This window comes from Lonchura striata, chromosome 15, assembly GCF_050655825.1.
Source record: "Lonchura striata isolate lonStrDom1 chromosome 15, ASM5065582v1, whole genome shotgun sequence".
Lineage (NCBI taxonomy): Eukaryota > Metazoa > Chordata > Aves > Passeriformes > Estrildidae > Lonchura > Lonchura striata.
Window position 1 is genome coordinate 12,759,735 of NC_140717.1, and position 24,867 is coordinate 12,784,601.

Here is a 24,867-nt window from a genome sequence, read left to right on the forward strand (position 1 = left end):
CGTGCCCGGTGTGACAGCGGGCCCGTTCGCGGGATAACCGCCCCGTTCCCGGCGTGGCCCCGGCGCGGCGGGCCGCCCCGCGCCTCACGGGCCGGTCCCGGTGTGACGCCCCGAGCCCCCCGCGCTGCCCGCCCTCACGGCCCCGCCGTGAGGGAGGCGGCGCGGAGCCGTGTGGCGCAGAGCCCCGTGGCCGCTCCCCCGGCGCTCCGGTTGGGATATTGAGGGAGAAGCCTCCTGGGAAGGGTGTCCAGCCCTGGCAGCGCTGCCCGGGGGTTCCCGGTGCCGCTGGATGTGACCCTCGGGGACACGGCCCGCCGTGGCCGCGGCAGCGCCCGGGCTCGGGGCGTTCGCCCGGCGCTGCCGATCCCATGGGGGAGCCGCGGCTGAGCCGGGCCCTGCTGAGCCGAGCCGTGCTGAGCTGAGCCCGGCAGCCGTGCCAAACCACACTGAGCTGAACCAAGCCAGGCCCGGCCATGGGTGGACTGATGCGAGCCGTGCCGAGCTAAACCGAGCCGAGCTAAACCCAGCCGAGTTAAACCCAGCCGAGCCATGCCGAGCTGAGCCAGGCTGAGCCAAACCATGCCGAGCTGAGCTGAGCCGCGCCAAAGCAGCCCGGCCGTGCCGAGCCGTGCCGTGCCAGGCTGAGCCCAGCTAAGCCGAGCCTAGCGGAGCGGGTGCGCGCTGGCCGGCGGGTCCTGCGGAGCTGTCCAGCTCCTCCAGCAGCTCCATCCCTTCTCTCCATCCCTTCTCTCCATCCCTTCTCTCCATCCCCTCAAGCCCTTCTTTCCATCCCTTCTCTCCATCCCTTCCTTCCAGCCTCTCCATCCCTTCCTTCCAGCCTCTCCATCCCTTCTCTCCAGCCTCTCCATCCCCTCAAGCCCTTCTTTCCATCCCTTCTCTCCAGCCTCTCTAGCCACTCCATCCCTTCTCTCCATCCCTTCTCTCCATCCCTTCTCTCCATCCCTTCCTCTCTAGCCGCTCCATCCCTTCTCCCCATCCCTTCTCTCCATCCCTTCTCTCCATCCCTTCTCTCCAGCCGCTCCATCCCGCAGCCCGAGCCCGCCATGCGGGAGCGATGAGCGCAGCCGCCGCCCGGCCATGGAGGAGGATTTGTTCCAGCTGAAGCAGCTGCCGTGAGTAGCTCCGGGGGGGCTCCTGCCCCTCCGGCCGCGGCAATCCCGCCGGGGAGCAGGGAATTCAGGGAATTCTGCCGGGAAGCCGCTCGCACCCCGGCGGGCAAGGTCGTTTTCCCGCTGGAGGTGCCCGGGTGGAGCATCCCGAGGGATGCAGGAACCGTTTGTTACATAAATTCACTCGTCTCGCTTGGTTTTTTGGCGTTTGTTTGTTTTGGTGGGTTTTTTTTTTCTTTTTTTTTTTGTTGTTGTCGGTGTGGATTTGATGGCGGTAAAAAAATCAGCAGGGGTTGGGATAAAACCGTGGGGATCTGGGGAGAGGAGACGTTGGGATCGCCTCTGCAGGGGGGGTTTGGCTGTAAATAACGTTGTGCTTCCTCGCCATCCTCCTCCTCCTCCTCCTCGCCAGGGAGGAATGGCAGAGCAAGAACCTGCCCTGCCAAAGGGGGGTTCGGGGGACCCCAAAATCCCCATCGGCATCGCCAGCGTTTCTGAAAAACCAAACGCTGCTGCTGCACAAGGAAAATGCTGATTTTGGGGATGTGGTTGCTGCATCTGTGCAAAGAAAATAAAATTAAAAAAAAAAAATTAAAAAAAAGCGAAAACCCAGCCCCAAAACCTGACAAAATCTTTGGTGCCTTTAACCCCGGGAATTCCTTCCTTTCCCCTCAATCCCAAATGCTTCCTTTAAAACCAACCTGGTTTTTATCCTAATGCTCCATTCTCAGGTGTTTTGCAACATATTTCCTATTTATAAATCATGGGGCTCTGCAAGGCAGGGAAGGAATGTTTCAAGTTGGTGTTAAATATTCATGAGCTCCTGTCAATGACAGAGCACCCTGTCCCATAACGTTCCTGCTAAGTTGGACGAGAACTCCAGCTCTTTTCCAGTCCTTTGTTAGGATTGAGCTTGTCAGGGACAAGAATCAGAGGTTATTTTATCACAGGTTATTTTATCAAGCTTTTCCCCCCCATTTTTAAGGCCAAAACCTGGGAATACATTCCACAGTACCTTCTAGTGCAGGTGTTTTGGTGCTGTGAGATTTTGCAAATAAATGTTGCAGCTCCCTGAAATATCCCAGATGTGAAAAATTTAGCAAGCATAGAACAGAAATTATCCCTGTGGAGTTTTTTCCTGTGTTTGTATCAGTTTGTGTCCTATATCCCTAAATTCTACACCTATATTTTTATTTTCTGTGCTGAGGAATGTGGCAGTCTAGATTTGTGATTCTCAGATTTTGTAGGATCTATCACCTCCAAAGCTGGAATGATCTTTAAGGTCCCTCCCTGCGATTCTGGGATAATATAATTTATTTCCAAAACAATTTCACTTAAATCCCTTGGATTTTCACTTTCCAAAGGGGGAAAGTTCTGCTGTGTTGCAGATAAAGTGAAGGAAGTTTGAGGGATCTGTTCCCAAATCTTTGGCCACAGGAAACTTCATAAATGGGAAAAGAACCTTCTCTGTGGGAAGGGAGCAAAACATCAAAGCTGTGTCAGTATAGCAAATTCTGGTCTCAGAATGCAGATATTTCATTAATGGCATGATATTAAATAATTCTGTTTAAGATGAAAGCAGAGTGACAGAATCAGCATCCTGCTGGAAAAAAAAATAAAAAATCCATCCATTCCCTGAATGAGCTCAGTAATTGCATTTCACTAAATAGTATTTCAAATTCTGGTGCATTTCAGGGTTTTCTAATCACAAAAACAACTCAGGAAATGGAATTTGGGCTCTTCCTGCCTGGACAAACCCCCAAAATTCAATGACACAGCAATGCCTAATTCCAATTAAATCCAGTTCAGTGACACAGCAATGCCTAATTCCAATTAAATCCAGGCACACCAAACATGGATCTCATTAAATATGCACCATTCCATCATATTTTTATGACCTCTGTGGTTTTATAACTTTGTGGGTAGCACAGTAACAACCTCTGTGTCCGAACCCAAGGATTAGATCCCATCCCAACGTAGGAAACCAGATCCAAACACAAATCCCAGCGTTCCCAGTGGAGAAGGGAGGCAGGGAATGAGGAGAAACCTTGGTGGGAAAAGGGTTTTAAGCCTCCCCGGCTGGCAAATCCTCCTGGAAGGATCCATCCCAGTTTTTTGTGCTTTCAGGGTGGTGAAGTTCCGCCGCACGGGGGAGAGCTCGAGGTCGGAGGAGGATGGAATTTCGGGAGAGCACGAGGTGCAGATCGAGGGGGTGAGGACGGAGCTGGAGCCGGTGGAGCTGGAGGATGGAGCTGCAGTGCCCAAGGAATTCGCCAACCCCACGGATGGTGAGGTTCTTGTTTTCCTGCAGGGAGAGGCTTGTGGGATCTCTTCATCTCAGGCAAGCCGGGTACAGGAGGTTTGGAGAAGTTCAGGATGTCCAGATAAAAAGAATAACTCAGGGAAATCGTGTTAGACCTGAAGATGGTGGTTTGATCAGCCCATTCTCTTTGGGATGCTCTCTCTGCTCCTTTTTGTGTCCCTAGTGCTGGATACTCCTGGGAGGGAGTTGTGTATCCAGCTGCCACACTGGAATTTGCCTGAATTCCCTCTGGAGCTGCTCACAGCTCCTGGAGCAGCTACACCTGGCTCTCCTTCAAGGCTGAGATGAATCTGCAGAGTTCTTGGCTCCTCTTTTCCTAGAGGACAACAGGAATGTCCATCTCAGCCTCTGTTTCCTGCCTGGAGGCATCCCTGCTTCAGGAGGAAGGAGAAATTTTGGGTTTGTCTTAGCACAGCATGAAAATTTAGTGTTAATCTTGTTTGTGAATTTCTCTGCTGTGCTTTATCCCTTGGATTTTGTTTGATTTCCTCCTGGTTTGTGTTGTGGGGATCTCACAGCTCTCAGCCAAAGCTTTCCTGTGGAATGTCCTTTTCAAACTGCTGCAAGTGTTAGGACTGTGAGACTTCAGTTGATTTAAACAACTCAAATATCAAAATGTGCTTTTCTTTCTTGTAGTTTCATTTTGCATTTGAGCAAAGAAATTTGAGACATCTCAGCACCTTCAGTGGGTGGGAAACAACCAGCAGCATTTTTAACAGAAGCAGGGTTTAAGATTTGTGTGTTTTGGAGAAATTCTACCTACATTTAAACAATGAAAGGTTGCACTGAAATATTCCCTGCAGCTCCCAGCACTGCTGTAGGCTGGGGCAGAACTGTTTCTCCCCACAGAAAGCTGCATTTCAGTGGCTGGAAGAGTCACTCCCAGGAGGAAGAGGCTGAACATGGGCTGGATTTGTGGGTGCCATACTGATTTACCTCCACATTATTAAAATATTCTAGGAAAAATTTGAATTATTTTGGCTTTGGAAGAACACAGAGATTTTCCTGAGTAGGAATTGTATAATAACAACTAAGCAGATCTGTTATATATTTGAGATCTCAGCAGATTAGCCAATTAATTAGTAATTAAACCAGAACAATCTCTCTCAAGGGCTGGCTTTTCTCAGGAATTAACTGGAATTGTTTTCTTTCCAGATACTTTCATGGTGGAGGATGCAGTGGAAGCCATTGGATTTGGGAAGTTCCAGTGGAAGCTCTCTGTCATTACTGGATTGGCATGGGCAAGTAATTGGGATCAGGATCAATACATGATCATCACTTAGAGAATCTCGGGAATTTCAGATAATGAGGGCAGAGAGTCTCCAAGCAGATAAATGTACAATAAAGCAGGAATTTCACTGGAAATTCTAAACTAACAGCAGCACTCAGCCTTGTTGTGAGGGGTAATGATAGATTTCTTTGTCTCTGAAGTTCTTAGAGGTCAGGGTTTGGAACACAATTTCAATTTTCCACTTCAGTTTGGCTTCAAATAAAAGAGATTCCAGGCTGCTCTTGCAGAACCTGAGGTTTCCTGCAGTGATTTTGCCAGATTCCTCCCATCAGCTGCCACCTCAGTTGTCTGTATCATTCAGGATTGCTGTAATCTCAGTGTCAGAGGAACAGCAACCCAGAACTTCCACTTTTAATTTTGATATCAACAACAAAAAAGTTTTTGTTTCCATTTTTCTGCTCTTTCTGAAGCTCTGTGTTCCACCTCCTGTGGTGTATTTTAGGATCCTGCTACCTGGAGCTGTATTTCCTGGCTTTTATCCACGTAAAAAGCTGGAATCTGCCATGGTGTAGATCCTAAATCAGCTGTGGAATTTGGTTTCCAGGTGATCTGTGCAAATCCAGGAGTGTTTAAGGGAATAAGTTACAAGGTATTAAACAGTCCTGACTGAATCCATGTGTGAAGGAGCTGAAAGCTGGAATTTGCACTGTGGAAGTGACTGAACCTGTGTCACTGACCAACCAAACCTCCTCAAAATCTTTGGGTTCAGCTCTTTGAATCCTCTCTGCCAGAGTTACTAAAAGTGCTGACAATCAGAAATTAGTTTCAATGTTAAATATTAAACATTTTGTTCAACCACAAGGCGGGAATGTCACAGAAATGTCACCAAAGCCTCTTATTGACTCCTAAATCCACCTGATATGCAGGCAGTTGTTGATTTTTGCTTTCTCTTCCCCCTGCAGATGGCAGATGCCATGGAAATGATGATTTTAAGTATCCTTGCTCCTCAGCTGCACTGTGAGTGGCGCTTACCCAGCTGGCAGGTTGCATTGCTCACCTCGGTAGGAAAAATACCTGACAGCTCCTGTCTTCCCTGAGGTTTTGCCATCATTGTTATCCAGACATTTTGCTTTGTATCCCCAAAATTAAAATCTCCTCGTGGCCTGTGCAGATTGCCTTCAGCTTGGAAGTTTATAGGAGGTTTTAAAAAAAGATTTGTAGGAGTTTTTTTAAAGATTGAAGTAATGAAACTCAGTGAGAACTGAGGGCATTTTGCAGCTTTCAGGCTTGAAGTTTCATCTAATTTCCAGGCAAACATATGAATTCACTCAGATTCATCCTAAAATTCAACCCTTTGGATTAATAATAATAAAAAGAAATGGGTAAATTTTTATTATCTTGCTTGCAAATCTTTCTCTCTCCCCATATCTAAGCTCTCTGACATGCTGAGAGCCCTGACAGAGAACAAACAGTTGATTTTTGAGGTTGGACACAATGATATCAGAAGTCTTTTCCAGCCTAAATAATTGTGGGATTATCCATTGATCTTTGGAAGCAGAGATCTTATAACACCAACTCCAAGGATGGTGCTGTGATGTTGGAATCCTGCAATGCCTTTAGGGATAAGAAAATAAATTTGGGAACCCTTCTCTCAGCATAGGCTGCTGATGAATGCAGGGACTTTATTCCCTGAATTTCTCTGTCCTTGAGTTTTTAATGCCCTTTGTTTGATTGTGTAAAATGGCTAAAATGCTCAGCAGAATGAAATGGTGTCCTTGAATCCCATGAATCGCCCATCCCTGAGTGCAGCTCAGCGCAGGAGTGTCCCCTCTGAAAAAATCTTCAGGGACATTTTCTTTCACACTTCAAACTTTCCTAAACTTTTAAGGTGTAATTTTATCTCCATTCAAATCTGGGAGCTGCTGAGGATGGTGGTAGGAGGCTGGAGGAGAGCTCTGTCCTGCAGATCTCCACCAACAGCTCCTCAGCTTTTATTCAGGAATATTTTCCATGGAGCTGGAGAGCTCTTTGTCTTCTAGGCTGGACTCACAGTGGGACAATACCAGTGCTCCCAGACCAGGCCAGACTGGGATTCTCTGGGCTGTCACTGATGGATCTTTTATTGCAAAGCTGACTTGAGGAGGTACCTTGTTGATCCCTGCTCCAACCCAGAGAGAACTGGATGATCTTTAAGGCTCTTTCCAACCCAAACCATTCTCTGACCTCCCGCACATCTCACTCTATTTTGGGCTGAAATGTTCTGATTTCACTGGAAGTTTGTGTTCTATGTCTGTCACATTGGAATTTTCACTTGTTCAGGGAAAGATTTTTTTTCCCTATTGTTCCACAGGTGGTGTTTGTGGGAATGATGTCCAGCTCCACGCTCTGGGGAAACATTTCAGACCAATATGGGAGAAAAACAGTAAGTCTGCAGCGCCTGCTGGGATATATCCCAATATTTTTGCAGCATGGACATTTCAGTGCAACTGGCATGAGGTGCCCAGAGAAACTGTGGCTGCCTCATCCCTGGAAGTGTTTGAGGCCAGGTTGGAGCACCTGGGATAGTGGAAACTGTCCCTGCACCTGGAATGGAATGAGCTTTAAGGTCCCTTCCAACCCAAACCATTCCAGGATTCCAAATTCCCAAATGTCCACGTGTACAAAGCAGCACTAAGACATCCAGAACTGAGCTCCTATGAAATAGAAGGCACTTGAAGCTCTGTTTTACACTTTGATTTGTGTTACAGTGATTTTTATCTCTTGCTGAACACAGGGCCTGAAGATCAGTGTATTGTGGACTCTCTACTACGGGATCCTCAGTGGATTTGCTCCCATTTACAGTTGGATCCTGGTGTTGAGGGGCCTGGTGGGCTTTGGGATTGGAGGAGTGCCTCAGTCGTAAGTAAATATTCACCAGTCCAAATTTCCTCATTTCTCTTTCTTTCTTATAAAATTCTTCTGTAGAACTGAACTCTTGTTTCTCTTCAGCCACCCCAAACCTTGGTCTTGTTGCAAGGCAGGTCATGCCTTAAACAGCAGGTTTTAGAAGCAGAGCTGAGCCCTGAGTCTGATTGTAAAACCCCAGATTATTGTTCAGTCAGAGCCTGAACTTCTCCTTCTCACCCTGAGCTGGAATTTCAAACCCACACAGCCCAGACCTGTAGCACTGGGATGGCTCAGAAGGAAAAGGAAGTGTCAGGATATTTCTCTATCATTGTGTGCTTCCTTTCACTGAAGAGAGGGATCCATAAATTTTCCACCTGCAATAAATAACCTTGCTCTAGGCTTTTAATTATAAATGTTAAGGGGAAGGGTACAGCCATTCTCTCTCTCTGTAGTCTTTTATCCTTACCAATAATTTTTTTTTTTTTTTGCCTTCTGGAGGTGCTATTTTGGAGCAGGCAGAGCCTGGCTTGGATTGATGGATCACAGATTCCTTCCTAGTGGCTTTTCCATGGCCACTCCCAGATAAAAACCCAGAGCTGCAGGTCCCAGAGCCAGCCAGGGCCACTGGACTTGGCTCACTGAGGTTCTGTGGCTTCATGAGAGAAAAAACAGAGCCAGTTACAGATCTCCAAGTGGATCCCATCCTCCCTGAGTCTGTTTCCTGTTCTGACTATAACAGGGATTTATTTGACAGAGGGGTAAACATGGATGAAGCAGGAAAAGTAGTTCCTTTCTATAAGCTGTGTGATTTTGGAGGTGAGTGCCTGGATTTCCACGGAATGAGTGTCATTTCCTCCTCTGGATTGGCTCCAACAATTCCATGTCCTTCTTTTGCTGGGGTCATTCACCAGCTCCTGTTTTCTCTGCACTGCAGAGGGACCTGAGCTACACTTTAAGATGTGATTGAGTTCTCTGGATCTCTACTTGAATGAAATGCTGTGTGAAACTTCCTGCTTTCCACAAACTGGGCAGCTCCTCAGAGATCAATCCACTCTTTAAGTTAGTAGGAATTTTTTCCCAAACCTCAAAGGAAGCAGGAACAGACTGAGTCAATGGAATGCAAACAGTGAAAAGCCAAACCTTTCCAGTTTGAAAGAGATGACAGAGCCTGGACTGGCTGCTGCCTGAATTCCTCCTCAGAAATTCCTCCTGGAGAAGCTTTGCCATCACTCCTTGGCACAGGCATGAAACAAAGTCTCTTTGAATCCTACAATAAAAGAATGCAAATTATTTTATATCAGTGACATGAAAGTATTCCCTTCTTGGAGAATTGAACCCTGGCACAGGAGATGGATGGGAATTCTCTGAGCCAGTTGTAAAGCCCTGAAGAAATTCTTCATCCAGCAAGAGTTTGTGTTGAATTCTGATGGACCACACTGAAAATACCAGATAAAATGGTATTTCCAATGGTGCTCTGGCTCAGAGCAGGGCTATGAAAACATGAGCATCAAGATCTGCATTTAAGTGATGACTGTGGGGCCAGGAAACCACAGAAAAAGAGCAAACTGTGTCCTCTCCTGCAGTGTTAAAGGGTTTGTTCTGGGTGAAAGGATGTGAGCCAGTGTCACAGCCTGGCTGGCTCTGAGGATAGGGAGAGCTTTGAGTTGCTGCTCTGATTTTGGCAGTTTTATTAAAAGGCAAAAGGGATGTTTGAACCTGTGGCATTTCCCTCTCTATGCTGACATTTTCCTCTCTGTGTCTTCTTTTAGGGTAACTTTATATGCTGAGTTCCTTCCAATGAAAGCCAGAGCAAAGTGCATTTTATTAATAGAGGTGAGTGGGTGCATTCTGATTCTCAAGGGACAAATCCTCTGGTGGTCACATCCCTTCCATCCTCCTGCCTGGAAATCCTCTCAGAGCTGCAACCAGACCTGGCCTTGGTGTGGAGCTGAGTCACTGCTGAGCTCTGGTACCAGCCCAGCTCCAAAAGCAGCAGAAAGTTTTCCAGTCACACTCCACTCTTGGTGTTCAATTTGCCTTTTTCCAAATTATTTTGCACCCAGGGCTTCAAAGTGAGAACAAGGGGGCCATTTTAGTGTCCATGATTTTGTGGTGAAAAGCATCTCAGTGAAGGATTTGGAGAGCTGACAGCTCCAAAAATCCAGTGCTAAATTCAGCTCCACATCTTCATCCAAACCTGTCAAAGTCACTCAGGGCAGAATTTTGGCCTTGGAGTATTTTAAGGCAGAATTCACACCCCTGGAATTTCTCTCTCCAGCCATCCCTGGTGAGCACAGCCTGGAATGTTCCAAAGAAGAGGCCTTGGGAGCACTCCATTCCTCATTTTTTTTCTGTTGGTTTTCCCTCTTGCAGGTGTTCTGGGCCCTTGGGACTGTGTTTGAAGTGCTCCTGGCAGTGGTGGTGATGCCCACGCTCGGCTGGCGCTGGCTCCTCATCCTCTCTGCCCTCCCACTCCTGCTCTTTGCTGGCCTGTGTTTTGTAGGTATTCCCCATGTGGATTCCGGCAATTCCCATTCCTCTACCCCATTCTGTGCCCCAGCTGAAGGAAATCAGGACAGTTTTGAGCTCTCTGGTGATGTCTTCTATGAAATAACTGAAATAATGACCAAAAAATGCAGCTTCAACAGGGTGCTGGGAAAAACATTCCAGGGAGAGTTGCATTGATGTGACTGTAATGGCTGGAGGACAATGGAGAGCTGGAATTTGGTGAAATCAGGCCTGGGACCCTCTCCAATTTAATAATTTTGTTTCAACTAATCTCAGTTGAATCAACATTTTATCAAAAGCTGTTGCTATTTCCCTAAATTCTCTTTAGATTTTGTCAATTCTAGAATCAATTTCCTTAAAATCAGGGATAGAAACTTCAGAGTGCAGGCCAGATCCCAAAATAAGTTAAACCTGAGCTTCAGTGATCTATTTTATTATTTATTAGGTGATATCTTTGCCAATCACTCAATCTCATAGATAAATGTCCTTGTCAGGTGGTTTGGCAGCCTTTTTTATTCCTTAGTTTTTCAGAAATATCTGCAGTTATCCAGATGATCACAAGCTTGTTCTAAATTAAAAGGAGCTTAAACCCATAAATTCTGGAATGCCAGGAGCATCTTGTTACCTGCCCTGGATGCTTTGCCATTCCTACACAGAAGGGATAATGTAAAAAAACTGCAAAAATTCCCAGCAGCTTTCAGGGATAAACCCAAAGGAGTGGAAGGGAAAGGGTTCTGAGTTGGTGGGGAAAGTGGGGGCTTGCAGTTTTTAAAGCCTGATGAGATGATCCTTGGAATTCTTCCTTGGAATTCTTCAAGCTTAGCTCTCTAATCCTCTGTCATGTGAGAATCTGCTGAAGTCACTGAGATTCCCCCAAGGAAAATGCCGGAGTTTATTGAAATTTATTGGGATTTTTATTGGTTGTATGTGTGACCTGCTCTGCTCCCTTAGTGGCTGCCAGAAAGTGCCAGGTATGATGTGTTGTCTGGGAACCAGGAGAAAGCTCTGGCCACTTTGAAGAGGATTGCCACAGAAAATGGAGCTCCAATGCCCTTGGGAAAACTGGTGGTTTCCAGGCAGGTACGTACAGGTCACAGAACAGTGAAACTGAGGGGGTTTGTAAGCAAATCATCAACGTGCTGTTCAATTTTAATGTCTCAGCTAGGCAGAAGAAATGAGGTTTGATCATTTAGATCTCTTTCCCACTGAGGAAGAGTTAATTTCTCATTTGGAAGTGAAAAACAGTTTTAAAGTGGGCTTTAATGTTATTTAACTTCACTATTATTAAAGAAGACCAATCTTTGAGGTTGTTGAAAAGCTCAGGTCAGAATTCCTGGATCTGAATGCATGAGACAGGATGAAATTTAACACTTTAGGTGCCCATCATCACCCAAATTCTGCTTGTTCCCAACAGGAGGACCGAGGCAAAATGAGGGATCTTTTCACCCCCCATTTCCGCTGGACCACCTTGTTGCTCTGGTTTATTTGGTAAGAGAAAACCTAAAGGTTCAGTGCCAGCACAGCTCTAAATGGGTTTTACTGAAGGGATTTTACTCAAATGCAGCAACTTCCTCCTCAGAAAAAAACAACCAACCAAAAAAAACCCCAGCCTGTATTGATTTGTAATTTATTCAACCATGCAAGCATTCTAAATCAAATTGCCCTTTAATTTTCTAAATGCTGAAATAGTTTTGAGGTAGGATTTTTGTTTCTTATAAGTTGGACCAGCTGAAACTTCCTTTCTCATTTGCTTCCTTGCAGGTTTTCCAATGCTTTTTCATATTATGGGTTAGTTTTATTAACTACAGAGTTCTTCCAAGCAGGAGATGTTTGCAGCAGTGAGTATTTCTCCATCTTTTCTTTTTAAATATGTCCTGTTAAAACTGCTAGAGTATTTTTTATTAGATCACCTTCTGCTGGTGGTTTGGAAAAGGAATGTGGCTGAGTTTTAAGTTTATTTTAAATTTTTCCTCATCTCTGCCCAGTGCAGAGAGGTCCTGCAGTGGTTTTGAGCCCAAAATGTCAAACAGGAAGACAACCTTCAGGGCAGACCTGCTATCTGTTCCTCTTGATAAAGAAAAAAAGGTGATTGAATAAATACAAGTTTGCAGATTTCACAGGTCTAATTAGTTCTGAGAGAGAGAAACTGCTGCTGTGGAGCTCCTGGGTTCTCAAGATGGGAAAACCTGCTGAGAAAAAAGATAATGTTGGGAAATCAACATCTTCTGTGTTACAGAATTTTTTTTTTTTTTTTGGGGAAAAAAAGGTGCTTTGACTGAGTTAAGAAGAAGCTTGAAGAGTTTGACTCCCCAGGGGAGGAATGATTGCATTCAGAACATTTGTAATTAGGGAAAACTGCCTGGAAGTTGGGAAATTATAAAAGGTGGATGGGGAAATTCCAGGGTTGAACAGCAGTGATGAGCTCTGAGAGCTCTGACTCAGGTTTGCCTCCTCAGAGGAGGATGTAGCCCCTAAAACCCCTTGTTTTTATGAGGACATGGGATTGTTGAGTATTCTCAGAGTGTAGGAAGCATTGGGATCCAAATTTGTGTTGGGAGAAACTGAATTATTGGAGTTAGTTCTGTCCTGAGCCCTGTACTGGAAAATAATTCAGGCTGTACAGCTGATAAGGAGATGAAATTTTCACTGAGCTGAGACATCCTGTCACAGAAAATATTATAAATGTTCAGTGTTTTCAGGCAAAATCAGCAAGCATTGCTCTTCATTGCCCCTCTGACTCTGAATTCTATCCCAGCAGCACTGCAGGCATTCAGAAGAGGAATAACAATTAAATCAAAGGGGCAGAATCACTTGAATTTCTATCCCCAAACAACTTCCCAGAAGTATTTTAAGGGATGGTGGGTGTGAATCCATACCAGTTCTTCCAGCTCATCCCTTCCTAAATTTCAGCAGTAAAAATGAGAGACCCAGCAGGAAGGGTAAATAGGGAAGAGTTTGCTTAAAATATATTGAATATTTGTGCTTTTTTTTTCCCCTGCAGTATCCAGCAGAAGGCAAGAAGTAAAAGCCAAGTGCAGCCTGACCTGTGAGTACCTGACAGAGGAAGATTACACTGACCTGCTCTGGACAACCCTGTCAGAATTCCCTGGTAAGGAGCAATGGGAAGCTCCATTTTTTTCCTTGGAATGGCTCAGGGTGTGGGAATGGGCTCTGGCAGCAGCAGAGGGACTGGGATGTCTGGCTTGATGCTTCCCACAGCACTCAGAGCTCCTTGCTGTAGCTGTGGATTCTCCCTGCCTTGGGATCACTCCAGAAAAAAATCAATCATTGCTCTGGAATGGTTCCTCTCTGTTCCAACCCAGCAACACTTCAGGAGGAGCAAAACCAACTCAATCAAAGGGGCAGAAACACTGGAATTTCTATCCATAGGTGACTTTCCAGAAGTATTTTCAAAGAATGATGGGTACAGTAAATTGAGGGAGACCTTGCTCCCTCAAACCCTGTGTCCATCCTCAGTCCTGATCCTGTGATTTTTCAGGCAATTCCAGCAAAATTCAATGGACAATCTGGCACAGGACAAGCAAAATATGTGAAACAGCCATTGATCCTTCAGATGGAGGGGATCTCCCAATGTTAATGTGATTGAAACAACACCAGAGACAGGGATCAGGATGTTTTCACTCTCCTGGATCATAATTTCAGGGCTAAAAGCTCAAGGAAAAGCCATTTAATGAATGATAATTTGCAAGTATGACTGAGAAATATGCACAGTCATTCCTAAGAGGAGTGTGCTGCCAAACAGGCATTTTGGAAAGGATACCCAGGAAAAAAGAGTGGGTGCCTGGAGTGGTGCTGTGGCTGCAAGGTCTGGTTTGATCCTCACACACACTGAGGTGGGAGTGAGAAATACTGACAGGATATCTCTGGATGTGACACTGATGCTGGAATAATCCCCACTCCTACTGTGCATTAGCTTTTAAAAGGATTTGGAAAAATTGCATTGGAGGGAAGACTTAATAGTGAGATTTCCTGAGCTTGATCTATTTCCGATCAAAAAGCAAAGAATAAATAATTTGGTGAAACATCTAAATAACAGAACAGAAAGAAAATACCACATTCTTAAATCCAGCAGGGAACAATGGCCAGAAGTTGAACAGAAGTTCTTCCAGTGAGCCATGAGCAGGTGTTTTAGGCATTCACATCAGTAATCCCTGGATGGGAGTGTGGATTTGTGGAGCATGTAGCAGGGCTCAGCAGCTGGGACACAGAATTCCTGTTTTCACATGACACCAGCAGCAATCTATCCCACAGCCTTGCCTGGGGCCAGCAAAGGATTGGAAAGAGAGGCCAAAATTTCCAATCTAAACTGTGTGAAATCTGCTGCAGCCCCTCTTTGCCAGATTCCCAAGGGTCTCCTGGTCTCTTCCCACAGGGGTGTTGGTGACCCTGTGGATCATCGACCGCATTGGCCGCAAGAAAACCATGGCCCTGTCCTTCCTTGTCTTCTCCTTTTGCAGCCTCCTGCTCTTTCTCTGTGTTGGAAGGTGAGTCCAGCACAGGGAACAGCTGGAGTAAAGGATTTCTCCATGTCCTCTCTTGGTTTTGGTGGGAGAACTGGGAGTGGTGGTTTGAAAAACTGTGCGATGGTCGTGCTCAGCTGGAGAAGGATTTAAGGCTGGGGTTGGGTTTTCTTGCCAGAATTTGGGAGGGAAGTGAAAGTGAATTCCAAGTGAACCCAGCAGATTGTACTTAACATTCCCAAACTCTGCTCTCCTCTTTCTCCTCACAGAAATGTTCTTACTGTGCTGCTCTTCATTGCAAGAGCTTTTATTTCAGGAGGATTTCAGGCTGCCTATGTTTACACTCCTGAGGTAAGGGGGTTGTTACAGTGATGGGAATATTCAAGGGGAATGAGAACAGGGTGGGAAAGTAATACTGATGACCTGTTCCCAATGTACCTCACCCCAGGCTGGAGCTGTAAATCCCATTGTCATTGTCTGACAATGTGCTGTGGCACCACTTACTAATTCTCATTGATTTAGGAGTGGAAGGAGGAAAATTTCCCACTGGGATTGATGGGATGATGTTTTTTCCACAGGTTTATCCCACAGCCACACGTGCTTTGGGCCTGGGAACATGCAGTGGAATGGCCAGAGTGGGAGCCCTCATAACCCCATTCATTGCACAGGTAAATCCCTTCTCCTCTGAAACTGGAGGCACAGGAAGCTTGGATTGATGATCTTGGAGGTCTTTTCAAGCTTTAGCAATTCCATGATTCTATGAAGGGGATATAGAACCTGCTTTTCTTCCACTATCCCATGTTGCTCCAAGCTCTGTCCTTGGATATTTCCAGGGATGGGCCAGCCACAGCTCCTCTGGGCAGCCTGTGCCAGGAGCTCCCACCCTCACAGGGAAGAATTCCTTCCTAAAATCCAGTCTAATCCTCCTCTCTGACAGTTTAAAACCACTGTCCATTGTCCTAGCACAATCTATAATCTCCCTCCTTTCCGGAATCTTCAAGTTAAACTTTATTCCCAATACTAAAATTAAAATTTCTGTTGCTCCACTAGTGTCTGTATTTCCATGCTGAGGTGTTGTTTTGCATTCCCTGCCTTTTCCCTGCAGGTGATGTTGGAATCTTCAGTCTATCTGACTCTGCTGGTTTACAGTGGCTGCTGCCTGCTGGCTGCCCTGGCCTCCTGCTTCCTGCCCATCGAGACCAAGGGCCGTGGCCTGCAGGAGTCCAGCCACAAGGAATGGGGCCAGGAGATGGTGGGCAGAGGATCTCATTCCCCAGGGGAATCACAGGAATGATGGGACACGGAAACCTGCTGGAAGAGTGAAGGATAGGAGCGAGATGTCTCACAAAACCTCCGAGCCTGAAGCATGGAAAGCTGACCACCATCACTGCCATCCTCACGTGTCAAACTGCAGGAGTTTGGGGTTGAACCTCAGCAAATTGTGTTTCTGCTGCTCTTTGCTCACACTCATAAAAAATTTTTTGGATGGAGAAGCCTTTGATGCAGATACCCTTGGAAGTTTAGCAGGAGGGGTTTCTCTTCAGTCTGTCGTGCTTGCATGGTCAGCTCTTCAGCTTAAAATGTCCTGTGCCAAGCAAATGCCAAGTGACTGCAGCCCAGCATAAGCTGTCATTAAAACACTGAGCTCTTGATGCCTAAAACCAAGAGGTTCATCTTTAGGGTGTTCCCTGGCCTGGCACAGGGTGGATTCCATCCCTACCACTGTGGATGAAATGCCTGCCTTGCACTTTTAGCCATCAAAACCATCACCAAAATGTGGTTCCATCAAACCAACCTAGGCTTTCCAGTTGGGTTTTGTTCCTGGAGAGTGGATTGCTTGGAAACTGATTGCGTACTGTTTCTCCCATCCCAGGTGGGTAGTTGGAGCAGGGAGGGTGGTGTTTGCTGCAGAGCTGCGAGCTTGTAGCAGAAATGTAAATCACAGAGTCATTAAGGTTGGAAAAGACCTCCAAGCTCATCGAGTCCAATGTGTAAATCCTCATGTCTTGGAGCAGAATGGACTTCTCTGGCATTGCCAGGGGCCTTTAGCTCTCTGTCTGGTGCTTGGAGTGAGGAGGTTCTCACTCCTGGGGTTCTCTGTGTGGATCCAGGTGTGGGCCTGCTCCATTACCTGGGCACATCCTCATGGTGAGGCAGCCAGAGCTGGGAGCTGCTGTTGGGATGGAGCCACTCCCTGGCAGCTGGGCAGGACCTTTCCTGCTGATTGTACATTGACTGACAAAGGAATGTAGCTGGAATAAATGCACAAAACCATGGGAAGAGCCCATCTGTAGTGCTCTTGGATGAGGAACATCCCTCCTTCAGGTGTGGCTCCTCAAGGGATGATCCCACTCTTGTCAGGGAATGTAACAGAGCTCAGGTGAGGACAAGCTCGTCTGGTTTGTCACAAACCTGTCCCTGGGCACAAGTCAGGTGGCAGAGTCTGTGGGAATGTGTAGAGGTCTGAGATGTGCCTCATCAGGGTCTCAGTGGATGTTCAGGATTCCAGACCTTGGGACACACAACCAAATCTGGGTGAGATGGACTTGGTGAGGCTGTGGGAGCAATGGGGATTTGTGATCTGTCTGAGCAAGTGACTCACCTGAACACAAGTAAATGTGCAACACATTTTTACAGTTGAACATTTTAAGTATCCTGGGAAGCAGGTCCCATTCCTGGGGTCAGGAATAGATCTCCAAGTCCGTGTTTGGTGCAGTACAAGTGAGCACTGTGGGGCACAGCTGTCACTGAGGGACACAGCTTTGAGGTCACTGCAATGCTCCACCATGAGTGCCAGGCTGCTCATTTGGAGACTGAGGGGAGTGGAAAATTCCTTAAAGACAGCCAGGAGACTCAGGCTGATGGAAAAGGCCAAAGAGGTTGAAATTGTGAGAGGGGAGATGTTCTGCTGAGAACTGAGTTTGCCAAGGCACCGAGTGTCCATCCAGTCCCACTGGAGGACGGTGAGTGAAGAATTCCAGGAAAAGTTGGTGGAAGCAGGCAAACTTGGCTTTTCCAAGCAAGATGAAAATGAATTCAGCTCCCAAGAGATCCTTAGGATCCCTGGGCTCAGCTGTGGGTGATGGCACAGAACCCTCTGTCCGTTCCAGCTGGGTTGGTTCCCTTTGTGTCCCCTGTCCCTGTGTCTTCACACTCCACCAAAATCAAGCTCCAGCTGATCCCAGTAAACAGACAGGGCTCTCATGGCACTGACACCAACCACAGCTCATTTGTTCACCTCCTTCTGCCAGGCTGGGGTTGGGTCCTTCCCTCTGTGTGCCTAGGGCAGCCTGAAGCAAAGCCAGAGGGACTTGTTCCATGGAATGCCAGAATTCCAAAGCGATTTGGGTTGGAGGCACCTTAAAGCTCATCCAGGCAGGGACACTTTCCACTAGATCAGGATGCTCCAAGCCTCATCTACACCTGACCTTGAACACTTCCAGGGATGGGGAACCCCTGCTTTCACTTGGGCTGGCTTCTGATGTGCTGGATATGGAACATAGCAGTGAGGAAGCAGATCCTGGATGGGTTTAACCAGATATCACCCCACATGTGTGGCCAGTGGGCTGGAAAAGCTGCTGGGCTGGGATCTCCTGGAGCTGAGTTTGCCTGTGCACAGTCAGGCTGTTCACCCCCCAATGACAGCTCTGACATTCCATCCTCATCCTGCTGCTGGTGGAGGCCCTTGAGGCCATTCCAGTCCCCCAGGTGTTTCCATGCTTCCTTCCTTGGGCTTGCCATGAGCTGGGTTTGCATCCCAAAATTCTGGAACTGAGCCTGGGCAGAGGTGACAGAGAATCCAAAGTGCAGGACAGGCCTGGCCCGAAGGAATTCCCCCCACCATGGGCCAGTTTGTTACTCAATGCCTTGAGTTAAAATTCTGCTTTCCCAGGGGTAATGTTCACATCTCACTTCATTTTTTTTAGGTGAATTATTCAGCATTTTTAAAGAATTGCATTCAACGGCCTTTAGAGAGTTTTAGGTGAAGTTTATATGTTCATGCCCACCTGGATCCTACAGATAAGCTACTTCCCAGGTAAAGATTTTATAGGGAATGCAACATTTTCCATGCTGTTGAATAGATCAGTTTTAACCTGTGACATTTACAGTGTTAACCAAAAAATGGAAGGCATTTTTGCTTTTCACTTTTTATGAATTCTGCACTAAAAAAAAAAAACTATTTAATGATAGAAATACCAAGATTGGTGTTGCTGGGTCTTTGATTTTGTTAAAGCTTGATCCAAAGCTCACTGAAATCTGGGAAAATCTGTGGATATCCATGGGCTTTGGATCAGCTGAATGAAAGGGAGAGGTAGGAGCCCACCACAGCTGATCCCACCTGGCTGAATTCAGCAGGAGCCCATTGGGCACTGGAGAAACAGATCTGGAATTGAGAATTTGCAGGAATTTGCATATAATTAATAAGAGAAGGCCATTTTAGCTTGCTCACTGAGAACACTGGGGTTGACACACACCAGTTCTAAATCACCACTAGATTTTATCAGTAGGGCAGCACCATTTAGGTACAAAATAAACTTCCAAAGAGTCCTTTTCCACACTGGGTATTTTTCACTGGTAAAGGAATTACTGCAACTGCTTTGTTTCAAACAGGAAAATGAGATCCTTTGGAATTCAAACAGAATTGTGGGATTTGGTTTTGCCAAGTGTCCAAGATAGCCAAGCTGGTGTGGGAATGTAATTCCCCAAGTGTGCTTGGATGGGATGATTTGTCATTCCCAAATACTTGCTGAAAGAGCAGCGAATGTTTCCATGTCTGAATGTACAGTTTCTAAGCTGGATTTACATTTTAATGTTGAAAAACTTGGTGTATCTCAAGCTTGTTGTAAAATACTCCTCTGGTTCCTGTTCCCAATGTGGCATTGGAGAGTTGAAGTCCACATTAGATATTTTATGTTAAACAAATAAATAGTTTTTTCAGGAAATAAGTTTTTGGCTCTTCTGGGGGCTGTTTAGGAGGGGTCATAACTTTGCTTTTTTTTTTTTTTTTTTTTTTTGTCTTGGTGTTCAGAGGTTTGAGCTACAGGGCTCAGCACTCTGCAGGTCTGACACATTTTCTGTCTGTTTTGTGTATTTAGATGTAAAGAAAAGTCACAGGATCCCTGTTCCCATTGTAAGTAACCTCATTACAGCAAAATATTGTGGCTGCTGCATCCCTGGAAGTGTTCCAGGAAAGGTTGGACAAGCCTTGGAGCAATGTGGGGTAGTGGAAGTTGTCCCTGCCCATGGCAGGGGTGGGACTGGATGGGCCTCAAGATCCCTTCCCACCCAAACCATTCTGGGATTCCACATTTTTTAAAATTCTCTTAAATCTTTAATTGATTTTCATATTTAATTCAGTTTGGACACTAAACCCCAGCCAGTTTGGCCTCTTCCCTGGGTGTGCTGGCATCAGGTGGCTCCACATGTGTCTGGACTTTGGGTCAGGGGGAGGGTTCCTGCTAATTTCCATTTCAATATAAACCCTTAATTTCCCTATCATTTTTCTAAACCATAATTAAGTGCCCAACCCTATTTTCCTCCTCCCTGTCACTGATATTCTTATTTTGATGCCCAATAATTTACAGGCAGGAGGTGGTTGAAGGATGAGTCAAAATGACTAACTGAGCTGTAAATCCTTCTCATGCTAATGCAGGGTGTTCTCATCCCAGAGTGCTTCCATCTCCCTTCTCCCAGCCTGGGATGCAGAGCCTCCTTCCTGGGAGTGGGAATATTTGAGAATTAGAAGGGTTTGTGTGGCTGAAGCAATGCTGGGGGCAATAATCTTTCATCTGTGGTTACTTTTTGGCATCCTCAGGCATTTCTAAAGCTCATTCTCAGGATCATGGAATCTCCTGAGCTGGAAAGGACCACAGGGATCATCCAGTCCAGCTCCTGGCCCTGCCCAGACACCCCAACAATCCCACCCTGTGCATCCCTGGGACTGGTGTCCAAACCCTCCTGGAGTTTCCCAAATTCCAGAGCTGCTGTTTGTTGACTTCCTTGATACGTGATGTGCTTCCAGCTTTGTTCTGTGTCACAGGAGATCCTTGTGGAGAACTGGGAGTTCCTAAAATGTGCTGACACTGGACATGGGATGTGTGTCTTGTGTGTCAGAGGACACGCAGGAATTGTCCAGACCTCATTCCATGACTCCCTGACTTCTCCCTGGCCTCAAAATTAACTTCAATCCCTCAGTGGGGATTTGCCCAGGGAAGCTGTGGCTGCCCCATCCCTGGAAGTGTCCAAGGCCAGGTTGGAGGGGGCTTGGAGAAACCTGGGATAGTGGAAGATGTCCCTGCTCTGACAGGGTGGTGGGACTGGATGATCTTCCAAGTCCCTTCCCATCCAAATTCACAATTCTGTGATTTCTGTGAGTTCTTAATGCCCTGGGGACTGTCAGCAACCACAGATCTTCACACATTTATATTCCAGGTTCCCTGGTCTGCTTGGAATCTGGAGTGATGACTCCTACTCCTCCAGGATGAAATGTTTAGGAAAAATGTGTGTGGAGACATGGAATGGTGATCTCCTGGGACATTTCTGTGGAACCAGCACTTGAGGCCCTTCCCGTGCCATCACTAAGAGAAAGAACCATCATGCACAAGAGATTTGAACATTCCCTTTATTGGTCACACAGATTGAGGCCTTTAGAAAACAAACAGAATTATCCTGCAAGTAAAATCACAGATCAGCTCATTCCTGTTTGCCAGGAGGCCGTGTGAGGTCACAGGGCAGTGGCTCCTGCAGGCTCTGAGATCACAAGAATCAGCTGCTCATTGTCAGGTGTACAATTATTTCCTACACCCCTGTTTATACAGTGGAATTTTCCCAAAATCACCAAAGTGGGGCTGGATTTACAGCAGAGAATGTGCTGCTGAATGTCTCCTATTTGGAATAAGTGAAACCAAGGGGATCCAGTTCCCCTGAGTGGCTTTTCCTGAGGTGGGATCACAGACCATTGAGTTCACCATTAATCAGCAGGAAATTTTCTCCAGCCTTGATTTTCCTTTTCCTGACTTTACCTAGTGACTGCAACATTTCCAGGGAAGCTGGAAATTCTTTGGACAGCCTGGGCATGGCAGTGGCTCCCAATTTGCCCTGCCCAGCTGTGTTTGCTAAGCCCAGCAGGGAGATGCCCACGCTGCTGAGCTATTCCTGGCACACGGAGTCATCAGGAGAGAGGAGCTGCACCACAGATGAGTAAGGAACACTTGGCTTATCCACACAGGAGAGTGAGCCAGGCACTGTGCTGGGCTCACCACAGCCTTTGGATTTGAGGGTTCCTGACCATCCAGTGCCCTGTCTGGTTTGTAAAGCAGGAGAGACATGTAGCATGGGAAGATCAGCCAGGTTGCATCTTCAGAACAGTGTGTTGGGTCCTCAACAGCATCCCTGAACACCCCAAAAAGTCCTGCTCCTCCTCTGAGAAGCACAACCTTTCCCAAGCCAGTCCTTCTCTCCTGAGCTGTGTCCCATGGCTGGGAGAAATGGGAAGCTGAGGGCCATGGGAGTTTTAGGGACAAGAAGAGCTATTTTCTTATGCTCTCTGCTATATATAGAGTCTGGCAAGCCCACAGGGCTGGAACAAGTTGCTTTTGTTGCTAAAACTTCATTTGGAAAGGCCATTTTAGGCAAGTGCTGCTGTCTGGTGCCAGCTACACTAAGCAGGTGCTGTGGCCTGAGATTTGTCCTGGCAGGAATGTGAGGAAAACTGGTGTAACCCAGGCACGTGCTCCCAGAGCTGCTGTTACTTCCCTGGGAGCCTCAGAGCTTCTTCCTACTAAGGAGCTTTTGCCTCCTGGGGAGAAGCCTGTAAATCTAATTACACACTGGGTGTTGGAGCAGCCAGCAGAGACCTCAGGTGTTCCCAGCTCCGTTTCAGATCCTGGCCCCCCGTGCAGATGAACTGCAGGATGGTCCAGGGTTCAGCTGAACCCAGCCTGCCCTTTGCAGCCTGATCCCAGACAGCACTTGGTGCACTTTGCCACGGATGATTAGGCCATATCTGAAAGCCCTTCCTCCAGGCAGGTTGTGGAGGGAGTGGAGCCATCTGGAAAATGGCAGCGACCTGGAAATGAGACTCTGAGAGCCAGAGCTGGGTTGAGCAGCCCGTGTGTGTATCCCTGTGCTGTTCCCATCCTTCTGCTGTGATTCCTAAGCCACTGTTGTCACCTTTTCCAGGGGAGCAGGTGCTCACAAGCGGGACCCTGGGGGAGTGGCCAGCTGCCTCTTCTCCTGCAGGATGCTCCCAAGGAGCCGAGCTGCTGCCATGGCACAGCCCCAGTGGATGGTGATGCCAAAGCCACCGTGGCCGTAGTTGTGAATCACCTGGGGGAGAACCACAGAATCCCAGCAGGGATTAGGGGGAATCTCAAAGCCCTTCTTGTCCCATCCCCTGCTGTGGGCAGGGACATCTCCAGCCAGCCCATGTTGCTCCAAGCCCTGTCCAACCGATCCCTGAGTACTTCCAGGAATGGGGCAGCCACACCAATAATTTGTTTCAGTATCTCTGACATTTATCCCTGGGCTCAAAGATTCCCTCGCTATTGGTGAAGAGATGGAGAGAGGGATGATCACAGGAACAGGGCTTCTTTATCACTGCCCGGGGCGCAATTAACACGGTCATTAATTACACTCAGCCCCGGGGCTGTGCGGGTACCTCTGCCTGGAGATTGCCGAGGCGGATGCTCTCCCGCTCCAGGCGGACCGAGGGCCGTGCTGGTCTCAGGCCGCTCCACTCCCCGACGATCTTTGCCTTCTGGAAGCAAAAGCACAACAGCCCTGCACAGCATTCCTTGGAATCCCACCAGCCAAACCTCACAGCACCAGGTGAGCCCTGAGATGAGCAGGAACAGGGGGCTGCCCATCCTGGAGCAGCAGCTCCAGGCAGAATGATTTGGGATGGCAGTGCCAGCCTGGAGCTGAGGCAAATCCTTGTGCCAAAGCCCCACACCACCTTTCCTGCTAATCCAGGCAATAACAGCAGCACTGGGAGTGGGCATAATCCAGCCTCACCCCACACAACCCTTCTCTAAAGGGCTGGAACCTCCCAAAGCTCTGGTTCTATTTTTTTCCAACTACATGAGTAATTATTATCTCTATAAACCTTGTCTCAGTGGAAGCCCCAGCCCTTCCTGTCCCCCAGCCAGGTGGAAGAGCCCCAGGTATCCATGATGGATACACAGAAACCCTGACTCACAGAAACACCGAGGTCCTGTGGTTTGTCCCAGCACCCATTCCTGCATCCTGAGCCCCCCAGCTCCCCATGCCCCATGCTGGCACTTGGGTCACCCACCTGAAGAGCCGGGAGCAGCTGGCAGCAGCCATCCCAGATGGATTTGTGATCCTTGGCACTGTTCTCCTCACTCCAGTTTCCGTGCTGGTAAATCCCTCCCAGGACTGTGAATTCACTCCTGCACCAGGAACCAAAGGAGACACACAGTGGTGGCTTGTCCCCAACTGTCCCCTGTGGGGCCACCACATGGAGGGACACTGTGTGAGTGTGATGTTGGATCCTGCTGCACCCTGAGCCTGCAAAATATTCCTTTGGGAGAAACTTCCACGTGGAGCAGGCAGAGAGCAGTGCCTGCACGTCTGCTCGTGAGCAAGTCACTCATTAAATGCTGTCAGCCCTTCCCTGTCTGGGCAAAGCAGACAGATAATTCCATCCTTATCAAACAGGTCTGCTCCTGCCTGGCTCAGGAAGAGCTGGAAGGAACGGGATGGCTCTGGAGGGGAACACAGACATTGGTGGTGCTGTTGCTCCAAACTCTGTGGATTAACAGAGGACAAGAGGCAGGTTAAGGCTGAGGGGGGCCTGGAGGGGTCTGTATGGCTGGACCCTTCCAAAACCTTCCTTGATCATTGGGAAGCACAAAAGGAAAAGGAGGGACCCTCCAGGGCTGAGCTGTCCAGCAGGGAAGGGGTGCCCTCCACATGAGAACTGGATCCAGCTCTTCCTTTGGGATCAGCCCAGTGCCCAGCTCTGACAGCTCCAGCTAAAACAAGCACAGGCAGAGGAATTCATCAGTGCCTGGGACTGTGATCAGGAATCACTCAGAATATGCTGCACTGTGAGCCTGCAAAGCTCCTGTTTACATCCTGGCTTACTGCCTAAACCTGAAATATTAGGACACTAGGAAGTGCCAGAGATGCAGCATTCAAATTCCAGCTTAAAGACCCCTCTCCACTGCCAGAGCAGGGTCGCTGCAGCCCCTTGGGAGGAAGCAGAGATGGGATGAACAGCAGATGGATTTATTTATCCCATGGTGTAGCTCCCTGGGCAGAGCCAGGAGTTGGATTCGATTC

The 24,867-nt window shown here is 47.5% G+C and overlaps 2 protein-coding genes across 4 annotated transcripts in view; one reads left to right on the forward strand and one right to left on the reverse strand.

The window, feature by feature from the left end:
- Positions 1–10: 10 nt before the first annotated feature.
- On the forward strand, positions 11–19,505 carry SVOP (SV2 related protein). Of its 2 annotated transcripts, XM_021544679.4 has the most exons (16): positions 11–1,133; positions 3,258–3,418; positions 4,609–4,694; positions 5,647–5,745; positions 7,035–7,106; positions 7,458–7,582; positions 9,340–9,403; positions 9,944–10,069; positions 11,030–11,158; positions 11,493–11,566; positions 11,840–11,916; positions 13,080–13,187; positions 14,472–14,583; positions 14,829–14,910; positions 15,138–15,227; positions 15,665–19,505. In XM_021544679.4, exons 1-16 carry the CDS (start codon positions 1,099–1,101, stop codon positions 15,851–15,853), a joined length of 1,629 nt encoding a protein of 542 aa, XP_021400354.2. In that variant the 5' UTR covers positions 11–1,098; the 3' UTR covers positions 15,854–19,505. The 2 variants fall into 2 exon arrangements, with proteins under 2 accessions (XP_021400354.2, XP_021400353.3); XM_021544678.4 differs by lacking the exon at positions 11–1,133 and having other exon boundaries at positions 1,358–3,418.
- The window catches only part of DAO (D-amino acid oxidase), a 27,109-nt gene continuing 5,875 nt past the window's right edge, over positions 3,634–24,867 (reverse strand). Inside the window, exons 9-11 of one of the 2 annotated variants that reach the window (XM_021544681.4) lie at positions 23,855–23,972; positions 23,219–23,317; positions 3,634–8,837 (exon numbers count right to left, since the gene is read on the reverse strand). In XM_021544681.4, the coding sequence (XP_021400356.4) occupies positions 8,655–8,837; positions 23,219–23,317; positions 23,855–23,972 (400 nt within the window). In that variant the 3' untranslated portion in view covers positions 3,634–8,654. Of the gene's footprint in view, positions 8,838–21,167; positions 22,888–23,218; positions 23,318–23,854; positions 23,973–24,867 lie in introns of those variants that run through there. The other variant, XM_021544682.4, reaches the window with a different exon arrangement.